This window comes from Theropithecus gelada, chromosome 10 (assembly GCF_003255815.1).
Source record: "Theropithecus gelada isolate Dixy chromosome 10, Tgel_1.0, whole genome shotgun sequence".
NCBI classification, from domain to species: Eukaryota; Metazoa; Chordata; class Mammalia; order Primates; family Cercopithecidae; genus Theropithecus; species Theropithecus gelada.
The window spans coordinates 64,257,418-64,276,780 of NC_037678.1; the positions used below are offsets into that span (position 1 = coordinate 64,257,418).

Sequence of the window (19,363 nt, forward strand, 5' to 3'; positions counted from 1 at the left end):
ACTCTGTCTGGAATTTCCTTCTCTGAATAAGAAAACTTCTTTCCAAAAGAAATGCAATTTTTTTAAGACCCCCTTCCTAGGAATCTCATCAAAGAGCCAAGAAAGATTAACTGGAGAAAAGACTGGGAATCATCATCTTGCCCAGACAGGCTTCTTCATCTATCCTTTTAGTGCAGCTCAGAGATTACCCGGGCCCTTCATCTGCATAACAAGGCAACCTTTGTTCATTGTGAAGTTCTGCCCCTCACCTTCCTGCCACCTCCCTCAGTGCACAGAGGAACTTCTTCTTCCAGGCCATTCTTCTTTGGGCTCAATCATTTCCCCTGAAAATCACTCACTCCCACCTTAATCTATGCCCTTCCCTATGAAGAAGGGTAGAGAAGCATCTGTGCCCATTGGCTTCCTGGGTAATTATTCTTTTCTTTTTTTGAGACAGGTACCTGGGCTCTGGTACCTGGGCTGGAGTGCAGTGGCGCAATCTTGGCTCACTGCAACCTCTGCCTCCTGGGCTCAAGCGATCCTCCCGTGAGGCTCAAGCGATCTCAGCCTCGCGGGTAGCTGAGACTACAGGGGCATGCCCTTATGCCTTGCTATATATATATATATTTGTACTTTTTATAGAGATGGAGTTTCACCATGTTGCTCAGGCTGGTCTCAAACTCCTGAGTTCAAGTGATCCACCCACTTTAGACTCCCAAATTGCTGGGATTATAGGCATGTGCCACTGCACCCAGCCTGGGTAATGATTCTTACGTGATTCCCCCATGCTGTCTATGTTAAATAAATTTTGTATGCCTTTTTCTTCTATTAATGTATCTATTGTCCTTTCATTTTCAGCAAATTATCAGAGGGCAAAGGGGGAGGCTTTCTCTTGGCCCCTATAGCACTTGTTACAAAATGAAAATGTTTAGTTTCACGGAATAAGAATACCCTTTTCCTGCTTTATGAATAACAAACCTTTTGCCTTTGTCACAAATAAGTATTTTTTCCTTCGTCTTATGGCAAATCTTGTTGCCTCATACCCATCAAGGACTTGCCTGAGCTTCCCTGAGCCTTTTCTTGGAGCTATCCCTGGGCATGTCCTAGAATGTTCTGGAATGCAAGCTTGCCTGCAAACTAAACCTGAGTTGTAAAAAAATATGCAGAGAACAAATCACAATTTTTCCAGGCAACGTGGCAAACATTTTAATTGTACAGCTGGGGTTTTGACCAGCTGAGCTGCTACCCTATTGTAAGGTCATGAATAGACCACATCAGTGCCCCACCCAGATTCCCAGACCTTACCACATCAGTGCACACCAATCTGACTTCTAATCACCAGTGCTTGCATTTCTTTGCCTGAGAGATTTCTATGACTCCTATAGCCCACTCCCCAGAATAGAAGAACCAGAGAACTAATAACCCCTAGGAGTTCCCCTCAACCTATGACTGATGGGAAGTGGCGTATATATACTTCAGCTCCCCTTGCTCTTGGGATACCATGAGATGTGCTGTACATTAAGTCTCAGAGTTTCTCCAGTGGGATTAGCTCCAGTCACCTATGGTAGTAATTGGTTTCATCACTCACCATTTATAGGCTGCCTTCTCCATCTCATTTTCCAGTCCCTGTTGGTACTGCCTGGGATCTTCTTCCAAATAAACTATTAGGTTGGTGCAAAAGTAATCACGGTTTTTGCGATTGAAAGTAATGGCAAAGGCCGGGCGCGGTGGCTCACGCCTGTAATCCCAGCACTTTGGGAGGCTGAGGCAGGCAGATCACGAGGTCAGGAGATCAAGACCATCCTGGCTAACATGGTGAAACCCTGTCTTTACTAAAAATGCAAAAAATTAACTGGGTGTGTTGGCGGTACCTGTAGTCCCAGTTACTCAGGAGGCTGAGGCAGGAGAATGGCGTGAACCGGGGAGGCGGAGCTTGCAGTGAGCCGAGATCACACCACTGCATTCCAGCCTGGGCGACAGAGTGAGACTCCGTCTCAAAAAAAAGAAAAAAAAGTAACAGCAAAAACCGCAATTACTTTTGCACCACCCTAATACTTGTACTCACCTCTTTGTTTCAGGGTCTGTCTTTGGGGACACCAAAGTATGACAGGTGATCTAATTGTGTCATCCATTGACCACCACCTGGTTATTCCCTGGGCACCCACAGAAGCTTAACATGAATCCATCAAGTTCCAAAGTAATCCTGCTGGGAGCTCTTTCCAGCCTCATTTGACAGGAGAGGACACTGAGGCTTGGAGATATCTTGCCCAGGGACCCAAAACTGGTAGGCTGGAATCAATACTGGCTCTTTTCAGCATACCTAAGTATCACTCTTAAAAGCAGGAACAGGAATGGAGCCTGCGCTGCAGGTATTTCTCCCCATGAGGACCCCAAAGCCTGGCAAATAGAAGGTGCTTAGTAAGCACACCCAGCCAAGAAATATGGAATCCCCATTATGGCTAAATAAATCCTTCCACATGGATTACCCAATACAGTCATTATAGCAGTCCCAGAAAGTGACTACTATAATCATCATCATCATTTCATAGATAAGGACCCCAGGGGGAAAGTGACCTTCCCAAGGCCACACGGCTAGTACTGGATGAAGCCTGTGTCCTTCACCAGTCGGCCATAGGGATGGACAGTGGTGGAAAACAAATGAACAAAAGTAGAGAGGAGAGAGGACACGAAGCCACAGCTTACCCTGCCACCAGCTGGGCGACAACACGTCGTCCCATCTTGGAACACATCTCTGTCACACACAGGGTAAATGGGACTATTCCCTGTGAATTATCTGCTAGCCTGAAGCTCCATCCATCTGCTCATTAACACAATAAAAAAATTATCAAACAGTCTTCTGACTCCCAGTCCCTGGGAGCCCAACTACATAACTTGGAAACGACTCTTTTATTAGTCTGATCAAAGGCTCATTGTTCAGTAATTAGAAATCATGGCCTCTCCCTCCAGGCTTGGGGCTTATAAACAACAGTTGGATGAGCTTTTTATTGGGGTTGGACCAAAAACTTAGACAGATCCATTTCCTCCTAATTTACACCTGCTTCAATGCGGGAAAAGCAGCGGGAGGCTGAGCTTTTGCTCCAGGAGATCATTGGCTCCCCTGGCTGTAGCAGGCAAGAAATGAGGGAGGGAGCGATGTTGAAGTGAGCCCCTGCCTGAGACAGGACAAGGGCCTTAGAGACGAGCACCGACGCTAAGTCCAGGGCTAAGTGATGTACAGAATCCCTGGTTCTCTCATTGAGGCTCCCACAGCAGCGGCGATGAGAAAGGGGCCTTGGAGACCATAGATGGGGTTGACTATCCAAAGACCCCTGAGGTCAGAAGAGGGCAGGCAGTGATGAGGCCTGCCAAGTGATTCCATCATCTCATCATCTAATAAATATTTATTGAGGACCTACTAAGTGCCAGCACTCTGCTAGGCATGGGGATCAGATGGCAAAAAAAAAAAAAAAAAAAAAAAAAAATTACAGTGCCTGCTTGTAAAGATATCCCAGGCCAGTCGGGGAAGGTGGTCCCTCCTGGAGGGGAAAGCAAAGTCCAGACTCAGAGATAGCATGCATGCACCTGGTGAAGAGGAGGAGGGTGGAGGCAGAGGCCAGGCAGTCCTCATCCCCGGAGCTGAGAGCAGAAATGTCTTCATTCTTCAAGAATATCTGAGACGTGCTGCACAGCTGGAAATGCAACATGCAGATCCAGATGTGGCCTCCAAGCTTCATCTTTCTTGTCCTCAAACTCTCATGTATTGGACGTTGGCACCCAAGAACAGGAAGTCCTAGGAAAAACAGGACAGGACAGGATGGTAAAGAGTATCCTCTACTCCAAAAAGATGCATCTGCGATTGAAAGAGCGCCCACGTCTTGTGAAACACAAGCTCTGCCAGAATCCAGGTCAGTGCATAAATCACGAGTGTGCCTCAGTCCCTAAGCTCTCCATAAAGCATAGCTTTTCCCAGCCACCTTCTCCAAGGTGGAGATCGATCTGTCATTCCCTGAGCTGCTGCTGCCTGACAGGCCTCTAAGTGTCCTTTGTGTCACCTAAATTTTCTCTCCTTGGCAAATAACGAAAAATTGTGAACTGCTAGGGTGTACTCTCCTGCTTTTCTTATGTTTCCATCATCCGGATGGGCAGGAATTCTGAACCAAAGACCAAGTTCAATTCTTTCCCACAGGGATCCATCCTTTATTTTAGATGGTGAGACACATGGACAGAGTTGACCTCAAAATTCTAATGAATATTATAATATATAATAAATCTAATTACTTTCCACGTGTCAAACATTGAGCTAGAAGCTATTATACTTGCCCTCTAATCATCACAAAAGCTCAATGATGTTTAGGTTACATCCCATTTTACAGAGAAGAAAACTGAGGCCAATGAGATGAACTGTCACTCAATCTTTGATTTGAACAATGATCTGTCTGACTACTTACAAACGCTCAAGAGCAGTTAAGTGTTGAGTATCTCAGAGCCCAAAAGGGCTTTGGACATTTGTTTTTTAGATAGAACAGTTGGTCAGTGTTTCTAGGTTCCTAATCATCCCCCCCGCCCTTCATTCCCTTTAATGACTATTATTTTCTGATGTTAACAATGTACCAGGCACAGTGCAGCATCCCCCTCCTGCTAATGAGTCTGCCAACCCAGTTCATCTCACCTCAAAAGATAACCTGAAAATTGCAAGCACTGATAGACCACAAAATGCTTGATCAGAATCACAGTTTGAGTAGTGACAATAGTTTTTCACTATTTCACTTGATATTAAAATGGTTTTTAAGTTAAGCTTAAAAAAGAACCTTAAGTTAATTAAAAAAATTTTTTTTGAGACAGAGTCTTGCTCTGTCACCCAGGCTGGAGTGCAGTGGCATGATCTCAGCTCACTGCAGCCTCCGCCTCCTGGGTTCAAGCGGTTCTCCTGCCTCAGCCTCCTGAGTAGCTGGGATTACAGGCACACATCACTATGCCCAGCTAATTTTTGTATTTTTAGTAGAGATGGGGTTTCAGCATGTTGGCCAGGCTGGTCTCGAACTTTTGACCTCATGATCCGCCCGCCTTGGCCTCCCAAAGTGCTGGGATTACAGGCATGAACCACTGCTCCTGGCCTAAAAAAAAAATTTTTTTAAGTTTAAAAAAAAAGGGAAAGAAAGAAAACAGGCAGGAGCACTAGTAATGCAACTGTGCAAAACAAACAAACTTAAAAAAAAACCTTAAAACAAAAAGCACTAGAAGTACACCAAAATTCAAACTGTGGTTGTAGTGGAGCAATAGGCTTATGAATAATTTTTTAAAATGTATATAGTGTTGGCTGGACATGGTGGCTCATGCCTGTAATCCCAGCAGTTTGGGAGGCCGAGGTGAACCTATCACTTGAGGCCAGGAGTTTGAGACCAGCCTGGCCAGCATTGTGAAACCTTGTCTCTACCAAAAATTAAAAAAAAAAAAAATTAGCTGGGGGTCGTGGTGGGAGACTGTAGTTCCAGCTACTCTAGAGGCTCAGGCACAAGACTCTCCTGAACCTGGGAGGCAGAGGTTGCAGTGAGCCAAGATTGCGCCACTACACTCCAGCCTGGGTGACAGAGCCAGACTCTGTCTCAAAAAAAAAAAAAAAAAAAAAAAAACAAAAAAAACAGTATATATGGTTGTAGTACTTGTTTAAATGGGGAGGCATGCCAAACATATATTTATAATAAAGCTCTTCAACCTAAAAATTTAGAAGCTTAAACCTTACAAATGACTTTTAGAACCTGACTTAATCCTATGTCTAAGACTTACAGTATTTTCTTTCTTTTCTTTTCTTTCTCTTTCTTTTTTTTTGACGGAGTCTTGCTCTGTTGTACAGGCTGGAGTGCAGTGGCGTGATCTCGACTCACTGCAACCTCCACCTCCTGGATTCAAGCAATTCTGCCTCAGCCTCCTGAGTAGCTGGGATTATAGGCACCCGCTACCATGCCCAGCTAATTTTTGTATTTTTAGTAGAGACAGGGTTTCACCATGTTGGCCAGGCTGGTCTCAAACGCCTGACCTAGTGATCTGCCCGCCCCGGCCTCCCAAAGTGCTGGGATTCCAGGCGTGAGCCACCGCGCCAGCCTGCAGTGTTTTCAAAACGAGCTGGTCTTGAGCTTCCCTCAGGCCCCTCATGGTAGGGATGGGAGGTGGTGGTGGCATAAGGCTATGTGAAATGCCGCCTGCACCAGCAGAGGTGCCACTTCTGAAGGACACGTGGATGGTTTTGTGGCATATGGTAAGGCTCAGGAGCACCCGTCCTCCCCCTGGCCAGACATTCCCAGCTGCAGGGCTGGGCTGGGTGTCACCCATGAGTCATGGCCTCTGAAGCTAGCATATAAACCACCTCCTCCCTCACACATCCTCAGAGCCCCCTGAACCCACCAACCTTATGGATCTGGAGTCCGAGGTCGTAGAGCTGAACACGCTTCAGCAGAGGAAGGGGGAAGCCTTCGGCCAACTTATCTGGAGGTTGAAGCACAACATTGAGAGAGATTGGTGAATATATAATAATTAGAGACAGATTTTTACCGAAAATGCTCTCTGCAAACTCTATATTCGCTATATTCCCATTTAATGATTTCCAAGACTATGAGGTAGGTGTGATTATTCTTTCCATTTTACAGATAAGGAAACTGAGGCACAGAGTGGTCAAATAACTTGTTCTAGGTCACACAGTTAGGAAGTGGCAGAAAGGGAATTTAAACCCAGGGAAGCTGGCTTGGAAGCCTAAGCTGTCAGGCATGGTGCTGTCTGGAGGAAGAACACATTCACGATAAGATAAGGAACAGGGCATCCACTCCCTGCCCTTTGCCTCGTCCTGCTCTCTGTTGCAGCCAAAAGAAGCAAAGCTTCATGGAAACAGGGTTTAAGTCTTTTGCTTTCTTTTTTGACTAGGCAGTTGGGCAATTGACTGGGAGATGTGAGTCCAGAGGCGGCTGCCTTGTGCCTTCTATATTAACTTGGTCCTCAGTCTTTGACTTGCCTCTTCAGAACGTGGGGCACTTCCATGTGTCCCTCTATGCCGCTTATAAGGAGGTTTCCCGTGCTCCAAAGAGCTGTGCCAGCCCCCAACCCTCATTAGAGCCCTGGAGGGAGATGAGGCCAACTTCAACCATCCCATGTCACAGGAAGGTCACTAAGCTCAGAGAGAAGTGACTTGCCCACAGTCATACAGCCCCCAGGAGAGCCCTGTTTTCCAAGTCCAGCTCTCTTTCCTCCAGATGGCAGTGTCCGCTTTTGACTTGGAAAAATCCACAGTGGTTCTTACCGTTGAATTTGGGGTAGAGGGTGTTGAGGATGTAGTAGTTGAGGAGTGCTTCCAACAGCTCCGCCTGGAGGAGAACAGGAGAAGCACACTTACATCGCCACATGGCCACACGGTGGTTCTGTGTGTGCCAACATAGCAAAACGCTTGGAAAAAGCAAACTATTATTACATCATGTTACTATTTTATAAGATAAAACTCTTTTGAGATGAGCATTTATTATGCAAGTGAATAGAAAAATTTTGGAAAGTTACACACCCAAATGTCTTTCCTCTAAAGGAAGAACATTAACGTTTGACTTGTCCTTAGCCTTATCTTTAGTATTCAATTTTATTTACAGTGAGAATGTTTTTCCTGAACTACCTGTATAATTTTAAAAATTTAATAAAAACAAAATAAGCTGCTCTACCAAAATCATGAAACACAACTTTTAACCCTCACTATATGCCAAGCAGAGAGCTCAGAGCTTTGTGTGTGTGTCTGATTCAATCTTTACAACAGTCCCTCAACGTTCATATTAATGTCCCTATTTCACATATCAGGAAACCGAGGCCTACAGAATGAAAGGGACTTACTACCAACTGGGCAGCAGCATCAGTATTTGAATCTAAATTTATCTGAGTCTATAGTTCTTGTTTTTACATTTCATGCTCTGAAAACCCAATAGGATGGATTTTTGTGAAACTTTTTACTCAAATGTTTTACTTTGCAGTAAACATGCACAGATACAATACGAGTGTACCGTTATTCACTTCACCCTTTATTCTCTGAAAGGAGTCAGCCTCAGGGTCCCTGCATCTCTCCCCACAGCTTCTGTGTTTGCTTCCACTTCATAAGTGCTTTGGGAAAGTCTGGGAGGCAGGGCACAGGTGGAGGTGGTCAGTGGAGGCCAGCATCATGGAATGGTAAAAGAGAAGCCAACGACTGCACGTTAAAGTCTACCCAGCTCCTCCTTCCCTCTTTCCAGAAAGCTCTTCTCCATCACTTCGGCCCACACTGATTTTCACATTCTCTTTCCTCCTTTTATATGGGGCCGTCTACTTCACTACTTTTTCTACTTTATGGAAATCACTTCTTGGTTTTACCTGCTCAGCACTCAATCCCTCTTGTTTTGATAACAGAGTCTGTTTCCCCCCAGGGAACAACCCTCCTCGCCAGTCTTAGTCCATATGATTTGGATGTAGGTGACTGCAAATCCTGCCTCCTGGAGTGATTGGAGGAGGGTGATTGGCCTTGCCCAACTTCTGGCCACAGTGCTTGGCTTAAGACTGGGTGCCCAAGATTAGTCCAATGAGAGTGAGCAGGGAGTTTTTTTTGTTTGTTTGTTTGTAAATTTTTAAAGAAACTGAAACGGTAGGAAACTCTGGGGCTTGCTACCAATTGGGAGAGCCTGCCTGAGAGTGAAGCTGACACAAATGAAAACAGAACAGAGAGATGGGAGAGAGATTCTTGATGCACTAATTTGAACACCTGAATCCAGCTATGCCTGAAACCTCTGATCTTTGTTTTTTCATTTATTTTTGCTTTTCAGTTATATAATCCTATATATTTCTCCTCTTTGCTTAAGACAATTTCAATTGGCTTTCTGTCTCTGGCAGTTAAAAGAATTCTGTTCAGTAGATGACTTAATTACATATTGTTTTATATTAGGATATAACTGTTCCTTGGCCCTATGTCTAGTGTTTTCAAGACTTTTACACTTCTCCAGGGCAAAAAATCAACTCTTCTCCTTTTGTATTTCCTATTATAGGTGTCACAGCAATTGCTTAGGAAACATCCCAAATTAATTAACATTCTAATCATGTCATCAACAAAAACAACAACTTACATTGAATAGTCCAACTTTGGATTCTTTCAGTTCCACTTTTACCCTGTAATGAATCAGAGAAGATTCAAAGGTGTGAGCTTTATGCAAGTCTAAGCAACGTGGGGGTCCCCAGAAGCAAGAAAGGATGGGCTTGAGAAGGCACAGGGCCAAAGGTAGGGCGGGAGCAGGAGTGGAAAAGATGACTGAGGAACTAAAAGCAGTGATACAATGATATCGGGAAGACTGTCAGAGGGCAGATGAAATAGTGTCAAAAAGCTCACTCTTTATCATTTCAGGAAGTTAATATAGGTGGGGCCTAAAATTCATACATTAAGAAGTAACAGTCTTAGTGAATTCTTTAACAATTTGAGATTTGTGGGGGCAGGACCAGTGGGGCAGAAGAATTGGGCCAATTGGGGTGAAATGTAAGTGTCCTTTCCAAATGGTTTCCCCCCTCCCACCAGCTACAGAGAAGCAGCTACAGTATACAGATGGAGTCCAGCTGGGCACCCGAATGTGGGCAGGAGGCCAACTTACTTTCCTGGCTGCAGGAACCCAGTGATCTTGCTGGTATTGAAGGTCAAGATGGCGGACACATTAGTGGCCTGGAAATGCCAGTAAAAGGAAGCAGGTGTAAGTGATGAAGGTTGTATGTATAGGAAGGATGATGACGAGGGACTGTCTCCTCTCAACAAACAGCTCAATGAGCTAAAGCAGGAAATTTGCCCCTCCCAGAAGGCTCACTGTAGGTGCTCAATCAATATTTGAACTTGGACTTGCACATTTTTACTTGAAATTGTTGTCCATGATAGCAGTTAAACTTTGAACAGACTACTAAGATAAGGTATAGAGTACCTACTCTTGGAAAGCTCTAAAAAGGATCATTTCTAGTTATCAGGTCAAGATTCAGCCCTAGTAACAACAACAATAATAAATTATTATTATTATTATTATTATTATTATTATTATTTTTTTAGAGATGGAGTGTCTCTCTATCGCCTGGCTGGAGTGCAGTGGTGCAATCATGGCTCACTGCAGCCTTGATCACCTGGGCTCAAGTGATCCTCCCGCATCAACCTCCTGAGTAGATAGGACTACAGATGCATGCTACCAGGCCTGGCTTTTTTTTTTTTTTTTTCTTTTTTGTAGCAATGGAGTGTTGCTATGTTGCCCAGGCTGATCTCAAACTCCTGACCTCATGTGATTCTCCTGCCTTGACCTCCCAAAGTGCTGAAATTACAGGTGTAAGTCACCACACCCAGACAATAAATTATATTTTAATTTAAAATATATTAATAATGATACTTTTGATAACAATAACAACAATATTAAAATTGCAGATACAGCCTCTAGGAAGAATTACCCTGGCAGAGATTTGACTTATTGATTTCAAAAGTCAAGAAACAAGAGAGCAGAGTTCTCCATCCAGCGAGCAGGGCCCCCAAAGGACACGGCATCCCTTCCCTATTAGACAGAGTCCATCAAAAAAGGAAAACTCACTCTCAATGTTTAATGCAGAGGGAATTTAATATAGGGAATTTGTTATACAAGTGATGGAATTGTTGAGAAGCTAGTAAAGCATTGGTGAGGCCATTCAGAGATTAGCAGAGACAGGAGGCTGTATCCACAGTTCCCCAGGACTAGGGGAACAATGAGTGGAGGCGGAATTATGGAAGTCACCACAGAGGAGACAGAGTCACAGTCTGAGCCTCTGCCGTGGCAAAGAAAGAGGAAATAGTACTCTGGCTTCATCCTTCCTCCCCGACTTCATTCTCCTGACAGTACCTCCCATTGGCTGACCTGGTGGAAATCAGAGTGCAAAGAAGCACGGGAAATGTAGTCTTCCAGGGTCAAATACAGACAAAGAACAAAGCAAATAGACAAAGATCTGTCTACATTTCTCCTCACAATAGCCCAGACTAACATAGTGAGAGATACATGCATTAAACAAATACACGTGCAGACAGCTACAAAGTACCTTGGTAGTAAATGCTGAGAAGAAAGATGATAGGGTGTTACAAGAAAAAGTGGCAAAGGGCATAGGTAGATTGGGGGTAAGGGCCAGCAAGAAAGCCCTCTCCGGGAAGTAATATTTAAGTTGAGACCTGGAGGAATTATCCAGGTGGTGAGTGGGGAGAAAAGCATGTGGGGAAAAGGGAACAGCATTTGCAAAGGCTCTGAACCTTACCACAGTGAGTCGGAAGACAGGCTCCTTGCTGGAGCTGGGCAGGAGCACAAAGGCGTCTATCTCCATATAGGGGTTCACAGACAGATTCCCAGGGCTGAAGTTCAGGAGTGGAGCAGAGGGCACTGATCCCTGGAGTTCCAAGTTCATGTTGGGGTAGAGCCTGGCTAACTGGGAGCAGAATTAGGAGATTACGTCAAGAGAAGAAAATATACAAGTCTGCCAGGAGAGGCCTGAGGGAGTCAGATAAAGCTGGGAATTGCTTTTGATTGATTTTATTGCCCACAAAATTCTCTGTGCCCTTTTCTCCTAACGGCAAAACTGGCCATCTCTCCATGTCAGACACAGAGTCGGCGCCATCTATTTCATGGCTGCATTGTACTTCATTGTGTACAGGTCTTGTGATGGATGAAACTCTATCAAGCATCAAGTTGTCTTCAAGGTTTTGCCATTATAATGACCACCTTGGCTATTATTTTCAGGAAAACATTCCTAGAGGTGGAATTGCTGAGTGGAAGAACAGCAATGCTTTTTTTTTTTTTTTTTTTTTTTTGAGACAGAATTTCGCTCTTGTCACCCAGGCTGGAATGCAATGGTGCCATCTTGGCTCACTGCAACCTCTGCCTCTGGGGTTCAAGCATTTCTCCTTCCTCAGCCTTCCAAGTAGCTGGGATTATGGGTGTGCACCACCACACCCGGCTAATTTTGTATTTTTAGTAGAGATGGGATTTCACCATGTTGGCCAGGCTGGCCTCAAACTTCTGACCTGAGGTGATCTGCCCGCCAAAGTCTTGGGATTACAGGTGTGAGCCACCGCACCTGGCCAGCAATGCTTTTAAAGCTTTCGGCAGGTATTGCCAAATTGTCCTCCAGAAAAGTTGGGCCCATTTTTTCTCCCTCCCTACCTCTCCCAAGGTTTCTCCATCCCCTCATCACACTCTGCTAATTGGGCATGCTGAGGTCAGATTGCCAGTGTTTTCGAAATATGACATAGCTAGATCCCACCGTTTCTTTTTTAAAAAACTATTTACTTTTCTCTTATTATTCTTTTAATATGATATTCCACAGAATACTTATTTTTTCTTTTCTCTCTCTCTTTTTTTTTGGCTTTTCTTTCTAAAATAGAGTCAGGGTCTTGCTATGTTGTCCAGGTTGGTCTTGAACTCCTGGCCTCAAGCAATCTTCCTGCTTTGGCCTCCCAGAGTGCTAGGATTACAGGCATGAGCCACCACGACCAGCCCTAGACTCCACCATTTCAAAAGTGCTCTTAATTTTCTGTGTAACTAGAGATAGGTACAGAGTTTAATTTGGGGCAAGACTCTTCCTTTTTAGGAGGATATTCGTGGAAAAACAGTACTCCCATGAGCCTTTTGGTTATGGATATGTAAAACCTACATCCTCTTCTAGAACGGAGACGTTTGGAAGGCTGAGGGGGTAAAATGCTTCACTAAGAAGGTGGGCAGAGTTGCTTTTCCAAGCATTATAAGAGATACTGAACCTGTATATACATAGAATATCATCAGAAAGATATGCATAATCTGGTAATATTGGCAAACTTCAGATGGGAACTGGGTGGTTAAGGGATAGGAGTGGATGTGAGACTTTCTACTCTATAACCTTTTAGATCTTTTGAATGTTGAACCTTGAGAATCTATTATCCATTCAAAAACTAATCTTTTAATAATTTTTTTGAGACAGGGTCTCACTCTGTTGCCCAGGCTGGAGTGCAGTGGTGCAGTCACAGCTCCCTGCAGCCTCAACCTCCCAGCCTCAGGTGATCTTCCCACCTCAGCCTCCCTGGCGCCTGGGACTACAGCTGTATGCCACCATGCTTGGCTAATTTTTGTATTTTTTGTAAAGATGGGGTTTCGTCATGTTGCCCAGGCTGGTCTTGAACTCCTGGGCTCAAGCAATCTGCCCACCTTGGCCTCCCACAATGCTGGGATTACAGGCATGAGCCACCATGCCTGGCCAAAAACTAATTTTTTAAAGCATCAAGAGCATGCCTGGCACCTAGGAAGCCCTCTGTAATTGTTAGCTGCTATTCATTAGGGTACATTTTAGGGACGATGCCAGCATTCCTTGGGATTCTTAGATAACACCAATAAAAGACTGGACAAGCTGTGGTCCCACAAGTTATGGGGCTCAGCCTCCGTTATTTAGGCTTTGAAGGGAGCAGCACCCCAGTCTTTCATGGGAGTCTCATCCTGGCCTTCTGACTCGTGGTCAAGCTGAGAGTAATGAGGAGGTTTTAAAGAGAAATCTCTGGCGTCTAGTAGGCTCGGTCTGCACTCATGGGGCACTAAGGGACTCCTTACCCGTGGGACGAAGGGTCGGAAGGACTTGGTGGTCAGTCGGATATTAGAGTCAGGCGGTATCTGCAGCAAAGAGATACGAAGAAGTTTTAGGGTGCTCCCGCTGGAGCTGAAGGTCTAAAGAAGACTGGGGAGGCGGGGGGATGTGCAAGACTGTCGCTTCTCCACGACCTGGGTTACCCTGGCAGGGATGAGATGCTTGTCCCTGCATTCACCCAAGCAGAGCACATGGGTCCCCAGCAACCTGACTGCTCTCCCATGGGTGTAGCTGATGTGTGGGTCTGCGAGGGTGAGGGTTGCAGTCACACAGACCTCGGTTTGTGTCCTGACTTTGTGATCTCAGGCCAGCCCTTTTATCTCCCTGAACCTCAACTTCCTTATGCATAAAATGGGGATAACAATAGTCCCCACCTTCAAATTATTGTGAGGGCTAAACGAGCATCTAGCACAAGGCCCAGCACATGGTGAGTGCTCCATAAAACGTAGCTATTATCATCCCACTGAAAGAGAGGCCTGTGCTGCAGGTAGAATGGGTAAACCAAACACAATGCCAAAAGCAAAGGCCTGTACTGGTGTAGGAGGCCATTCGAAGGACAAACCGACCCTCCATCTACCAGACGGCCCCTGACTTACACCAGGGTAAGCTGGACTATCTGAGCCGAACCACACTCTTTCTCCCACCATCCTGACATCATTCATGAGGCCTCAACTTTTATGAAGTGCTTCAAGAAACAACTTTTTGAAACCCAGAAATATTAGAGAAACTAGAGAACCATTAAAGGTGTGATCCACTATAAAATTCAGTCTCCCTTATGCAAAGCCGCATTGGAAACAGTTGTTTTGGGAGTGTGAGGAAGGCTGTCTCTCCTTTTCACCATGAATCATGAAATCATGTACCCTTATCACTTTAGCTACAAGGAAGCTCCCAGACAGGTTTGAGACGTTAAAGAAATTAATTTATGGGCTCAGTGTCTTTATAATTGTGCTTTATTTTCACTTGATATTTATTTCCTTTTATCTGAAACTATATGCAACCATATGATTCACTTTTATATATATATACACGCACACACACACACATATATATATATGTATTTTTTTCTTTTTTGACATGCAGTCTCACTCTGTTGTCCAGGCTGCAGTGCAGTGCTGAGATCACAGCTCACTGCAACCTCTGCCTCCTGGGCTCAAGCAATTCTTCTGCCTCAGCCTCCATGTAGCTGGGACTACAGGCATGTGCCACCATGCCTGGCTAATTTTTGTATTTTTAGTAGAGATGAGGTTTTGCCATGTTGGTCAGGCTGGTCTTGAACTCCTGACCTCAGGTGATCCGCCCACCTTGGCCTCCCAAAGTGCTAGGATTACAGGCATGAGCCACCTCGCCCAGCCTCATTCACTAAAATATTTTTGAATAAACCTCCAGAAATCATCAGGATGTGAGAAAATACGAATTAGACCAACAAGTCTAGACTAGTAAACAGGTGTAGAAGACCAAAACACAGATAAGCAAGCTGCAAAGTCTTCCACGGTTGTTATAAGGGAGAAAGGGGTTTTTTTTTTTTTTTTTTTTTTTTTTTTGGAGACAGGGTCTCACTCTTTTGCTCAGCCTGGAGTGCAGTGGCACGATCTTGGCTCACTGCAACCTCTGCCTCCTGGGTTCAAGCGATTCTCCCACCTCAGCCTCCCGAGTAGCTGGGATTACAGGCGCCCACCACCACACCTGGCTAATTTTTGTATTTTTAGTAGAGACAGGGTTTTGCCATGTTGGCCAGGCTGGTCTTGAGCTCCTGACCTCAAGTGATCTGCCCACCTCAGGCTCCCAAAGTGCTGGAATTACAGGCATGCGCCACCGCACCCGGCCATGGGAGAAAGAACTTTGACTTTGAGTCTCTTGGTTACCAAAGTAAAAAGGGAGATTGTGCTCACATATTTTTCTTGGTCTTGATTTTTCTCTTACCAATAACTTACTATTTGACTGATGTCCACAGGGGTGAAAAGGAAAGAAGGAAGGAGCAGGAGGTTACGTGTTCATTTGAGAGAGCTGTTTGCCACCATCCTCACCATGTCATCTGTGATGGAGAAGTTCAGATACCCTTCCTCGTGATAAACCAGGCTGGCCGTGTTGAAGACATAATCCGAGACGGCGAAGTAGACCATTTTGTTATGTTCCTCGGGAAGGTTTATGACTGGAGCAAGGAGGGTAACTGGGGAACGGTGGTTACGATGAAAGATTTCACCCTGGAGAGGGAAATAGGGTCCAGTTGGACTTTTCAAAGCCTGTCCCGGGGCTGGGGCCAGGTATTTCCCTACACAGTCTGATGAAGGGATGCTGGCTGGAGCACTGCCTGAAACTCCACCATTAAAGGCAGTGTTATGTCTTTTAATGAAAAGCTCCCCAGAAGCTTTGCTGTATTAACCCACAGGACGTCCTGGCCAGCCCCTCTATATGCCCTAGGCCCATCTACACCCCCTAGGCCCGCTCTGATTGGCCTCTTCTGCATGATGGGCAAGGCAAAGTAGGGGAAGAAGGAGGAGGGAAGGGTTAAGACCTGAGAGGTGTAAGACAGCCGTGGAGAATCCTAGCTCTGGGAGCACATCCCACCACTCCATATCACCGGCCCTCAACACAGCGGGAACCACTGGGAAGATGAGGACAGACCTGAAGTTGGGGGGACAGGTGGCCCAGGGAATGGCTGACCCTGAGGGAAACCCTCACCCACCCAGCCCGGCCCCAGGACCCTCACCTTAAACATCACCTCCAGCATCTGGGCTGTTGCCCGAGGGGCTTCCACTAAGCTATAATCAATGCCAGCGAAACTGTCAATCTCTGTTGTAACTGTGAATGACGACAGGGCAGAATTAGGGGCCAGGTGCCACTTTCAGCTGCTGGAGGAGGGGCAAGGGCTCTGGCTGACTCGCATTCTCTGTGACTTTTTTCAGAATCTCCCTACCAGCCCAGCCCTGAGGCAAAGAATTGCTTCTTCAAGAAAGAGACTACATGGGTTCCCTTGGATGAGTTAACAGTGGTGGGGGTGTATGCTCAGCCTAGGGCCTAAGTAGTTCCCAGACAAGTGCGCGCACACACACACACACACACAGACACACACCATGAGTCCAGGCTTCACCTCTCCAGCCACACCTGGAGCTTAATGCTGAGCCAGTAACCAGGAAGGTCAGGCATGGTATGCCAGGAGGGCCCAGACACTGCCCTCCAAAACCCTGAATGAACGAATGTTCCAGGTCCCAGTATTGGGTTGCCCGCCTGGACTTCTGGTAAAATTGATGTCAGCAAGTAACCGCATAGGGGCTTGGGAACCAAGGCATCAGAGAGCATCTCAGATAATTTATCAGGGTCTCCCCCTCCAACCTTAATGTGTGCACCCTGGACCCAGGGACTCCACTTGTTGATGGCTCCCTGCAGCCCTGTTGGCAACAGCAAGGGACAGGAAAACACCCAAACGTCCATCAGTGGGGGACTTATTAGATAAATGAGGACACATCTATAATAAGGGCTGTTACAACCACTTTGGAAAACTGTTTGGCAGGATCTGATAATGCTGAATCTTGGCATATCACACGAGCTTGCAAATTCACTCCCAGGTATATACCCAAAGACATGCGACCATAGGTACTAGGACATTCATAGCAGCACTACGGATAATGGCCTAAAACTGAACACCCCCCCAAGATGGCCTTCAACAGTAGAATGGACAGATAAATGGGGAAGCATCGACATGGTGGTATGCTACGCAGCAAGGAGAATAAACCAGCTGCACTACAGGTGCATGCAACGATATGCATTGACCTCATGTTTTATTTTATTTCATTTTTTTTTGAGACAGGATTCCACTCTGTGGCCCAGGCTGGAGTGCAGTGGCACAATTTCAGCCCACCGCTGCCTTGACCTCCTGGGCTCAAGTGATCATCCCACCTTGGCCTCCCAAGTAGCTGGGACTACAGGTACACACCACCATGCCTGGCTAATTTTTGTATTTATTGTAGAGATGGGGTTTTGCCATGTTGCCCGGGCTGGCCTTGAACTCCTGAACTCAAGTGATCCTCCCTCCTTGGCCTCCCAAAGTGCTGGAATTATAGGTGTGCACCACCACGCCTGACCTGACCTCATATTTTACTTTGTTTATTTATTATTTATTATTTTTTTTCTTTGTTGAGACAGAGTCTCATTCTGTTGCCCAGGCTGGAGTGCAGTGGCATGATCTCGGCTCGCTGCAACCTCCGCCTCCCAGGTTCAAGCAATTCTCCTGCCTCAGCCTCCCAAGTAGCTGGGATTATAGGCATCCACCACGGCACCTGGCTAATTTTTGTATCTTTAGTAGAGAGAGGATTTCACCATGTTGACCAGGCTGGTCTCGAACTCCTGACCTCGGGTAATCCACTCGCCTTGGTCTCCCTAAGTGCTGGGATTAAAGGCGTGAGCTACTGCGCCCAACCCTGACCTCATATTTTAAAGTTGAACAAAGAAAACCTTCTGGCTTTTGAAAAGATACTCAAAATATTGTCTGATTCCATTCATGTGCAAAGTGCAAAACTAATCTTTGCTGCTGGAAGTTGGGATGATGGTGACCCTGGAGGGCTGGGCAGTGACCGAGGGGGACACCAGGGGCTTTGAAAAAACAGTCATGTTCTGTTTCTTGGTTGGGAGCTGGTTACATGCATATAAAGACTCTTTAGCAGCACACTTATGATTAGAGCACTTTTCTCTATAAATATACTTCAATAAAAAGTTTTTAAAAATGCAATCAAGCTGGCACAGTGGCTCGCGCCTATCATCCCAGTACTTTGGGAGGCTGAGGTGGGCAGATCACTTGAGCCCAGGAGTTCGAGACCAGCCTGGGCAACATAAAGAAACCCTGTCTCTACAAAATATACAAAAAGTAGCCAGGTGTGGTGGCATGCATCTGTGGTCCCAGCTACTCAGGTGGCTGAGGCAGGAGGATCACTTGAGCTCAAGAGGTTGAGGCTACACTGAGCCGAGATCACACCACCGCACTCCAGCCTGGGACACAGAGTGAGACCCCCTCTCAAAAAAAAGAAATCTAGAACAATGCCTATACTATGTGTATATGAACATACATATTTTAAATTATGCATATACACATAGATTCATGAGCAAAATAATACATATAAGAATGTCTGTTCATATGCTTATATGTATTTATATTTGTACATGCAAAGAAAATATCTGAAAAGATACACCCAAAACAGAGGTTCCTTCTTGGAAGAAAAGTTGGGGAGAAAAATGAACTTTTAATTTCTACTTTCTTTTTCTCTTTTCTTTTTTTTTGAGACAGAGTTTTGGTCTTTGTTGCCTAGGCTAGAGTGCAATGGCGCAATCTCGGCTCACTGCAACCTCCACCTCCCGGGTTCAAGCAATTCTCCCGCCTCAGCTTCCCGAGTCACTGGGATTACAGGCATGCGCCACCACGTCCAGCTAATTTTGTATTTTTAGTAGAGACAGGGTTTCACCATGTAGGCCAGGCTGGTCTCGAACTCCCGACCTCAGGTGATCTACCCGCCTCAGCCTCCCAGAGTGCTGGGATTACAAGCGTGAGCCGCTGCGCCTGGCCCTTAATTTTTACTTTCTATATTTTTGCCCCATTTACTATTTTATAAGGTATATATATGCTCTTATAGAAATAAACAGAAATAACATGTCCCGGGGTGGATGGAGTGTCCTACCTGGCAGAGTTTGGAGATAAGGCTGTAGATCGGAGGACACCGATTTCTGGATCATTTCGCAAATCTGAAAAACATGGAAAGAGAATGCCTGAGTG

General features: G+C 45.6%; 1 protein-coding gene across 1 annotated transcript in view; it reads right to left on the reverse strand.

The window, feature by feature from the left end:
- Window positions 1–3,364: 3,364 nt before the first annotated feature.
- Window positions 3,365–19,363, reverse strand: part of LBP (lipopolysaccharide binding protein) — a 31,197-nt gene continuing 15,198 nt past the window's right edge. Inside the window, exons 6-15 of the mRNA XM_025399601.1 lie at window positions 19,269–19,332; window positions 16,313–16,404; window positions 15,630–15,806; window positions 13,572–13,631; window positions 11,257–11,424; window positions 9,606–9,673; window positions 9,090–9,132; window positions 7,265–7,328; window positions 6,383–6,459; window positions 3,365–3,769 (exon numbers count right to left, since the gene is read on the reverse strand). Of these exons, the coding sequence (XP_025255386.1) occupies window positions 3,725–3,769; window positions 6,383–6,459; window positions 7,265–7,328; window positions 9,090–9,132; window positions 9,606–9,673; window positions 11,257–11,424; window positions 13,572–13,631; window positions 15,630–15,806; window positions 16,313–16,404; window positions 19,269–19,332 (858 nt within the window). The 3' untranslated portion in view covers window positions 3,365–3,724. The remainder of the gene's footprint in view (window positions 3,770–6,382; window positions 6,460–7,264; window positions 7,329–9,089; window positions 9,133–9,605; window positions 9,674–11,256; window positions 11,425–13,571; window positions 13,632–15,629; window positions 15,807–16,312; window positions 16,405–19,268; window positions 19,333–19,363) is intronic.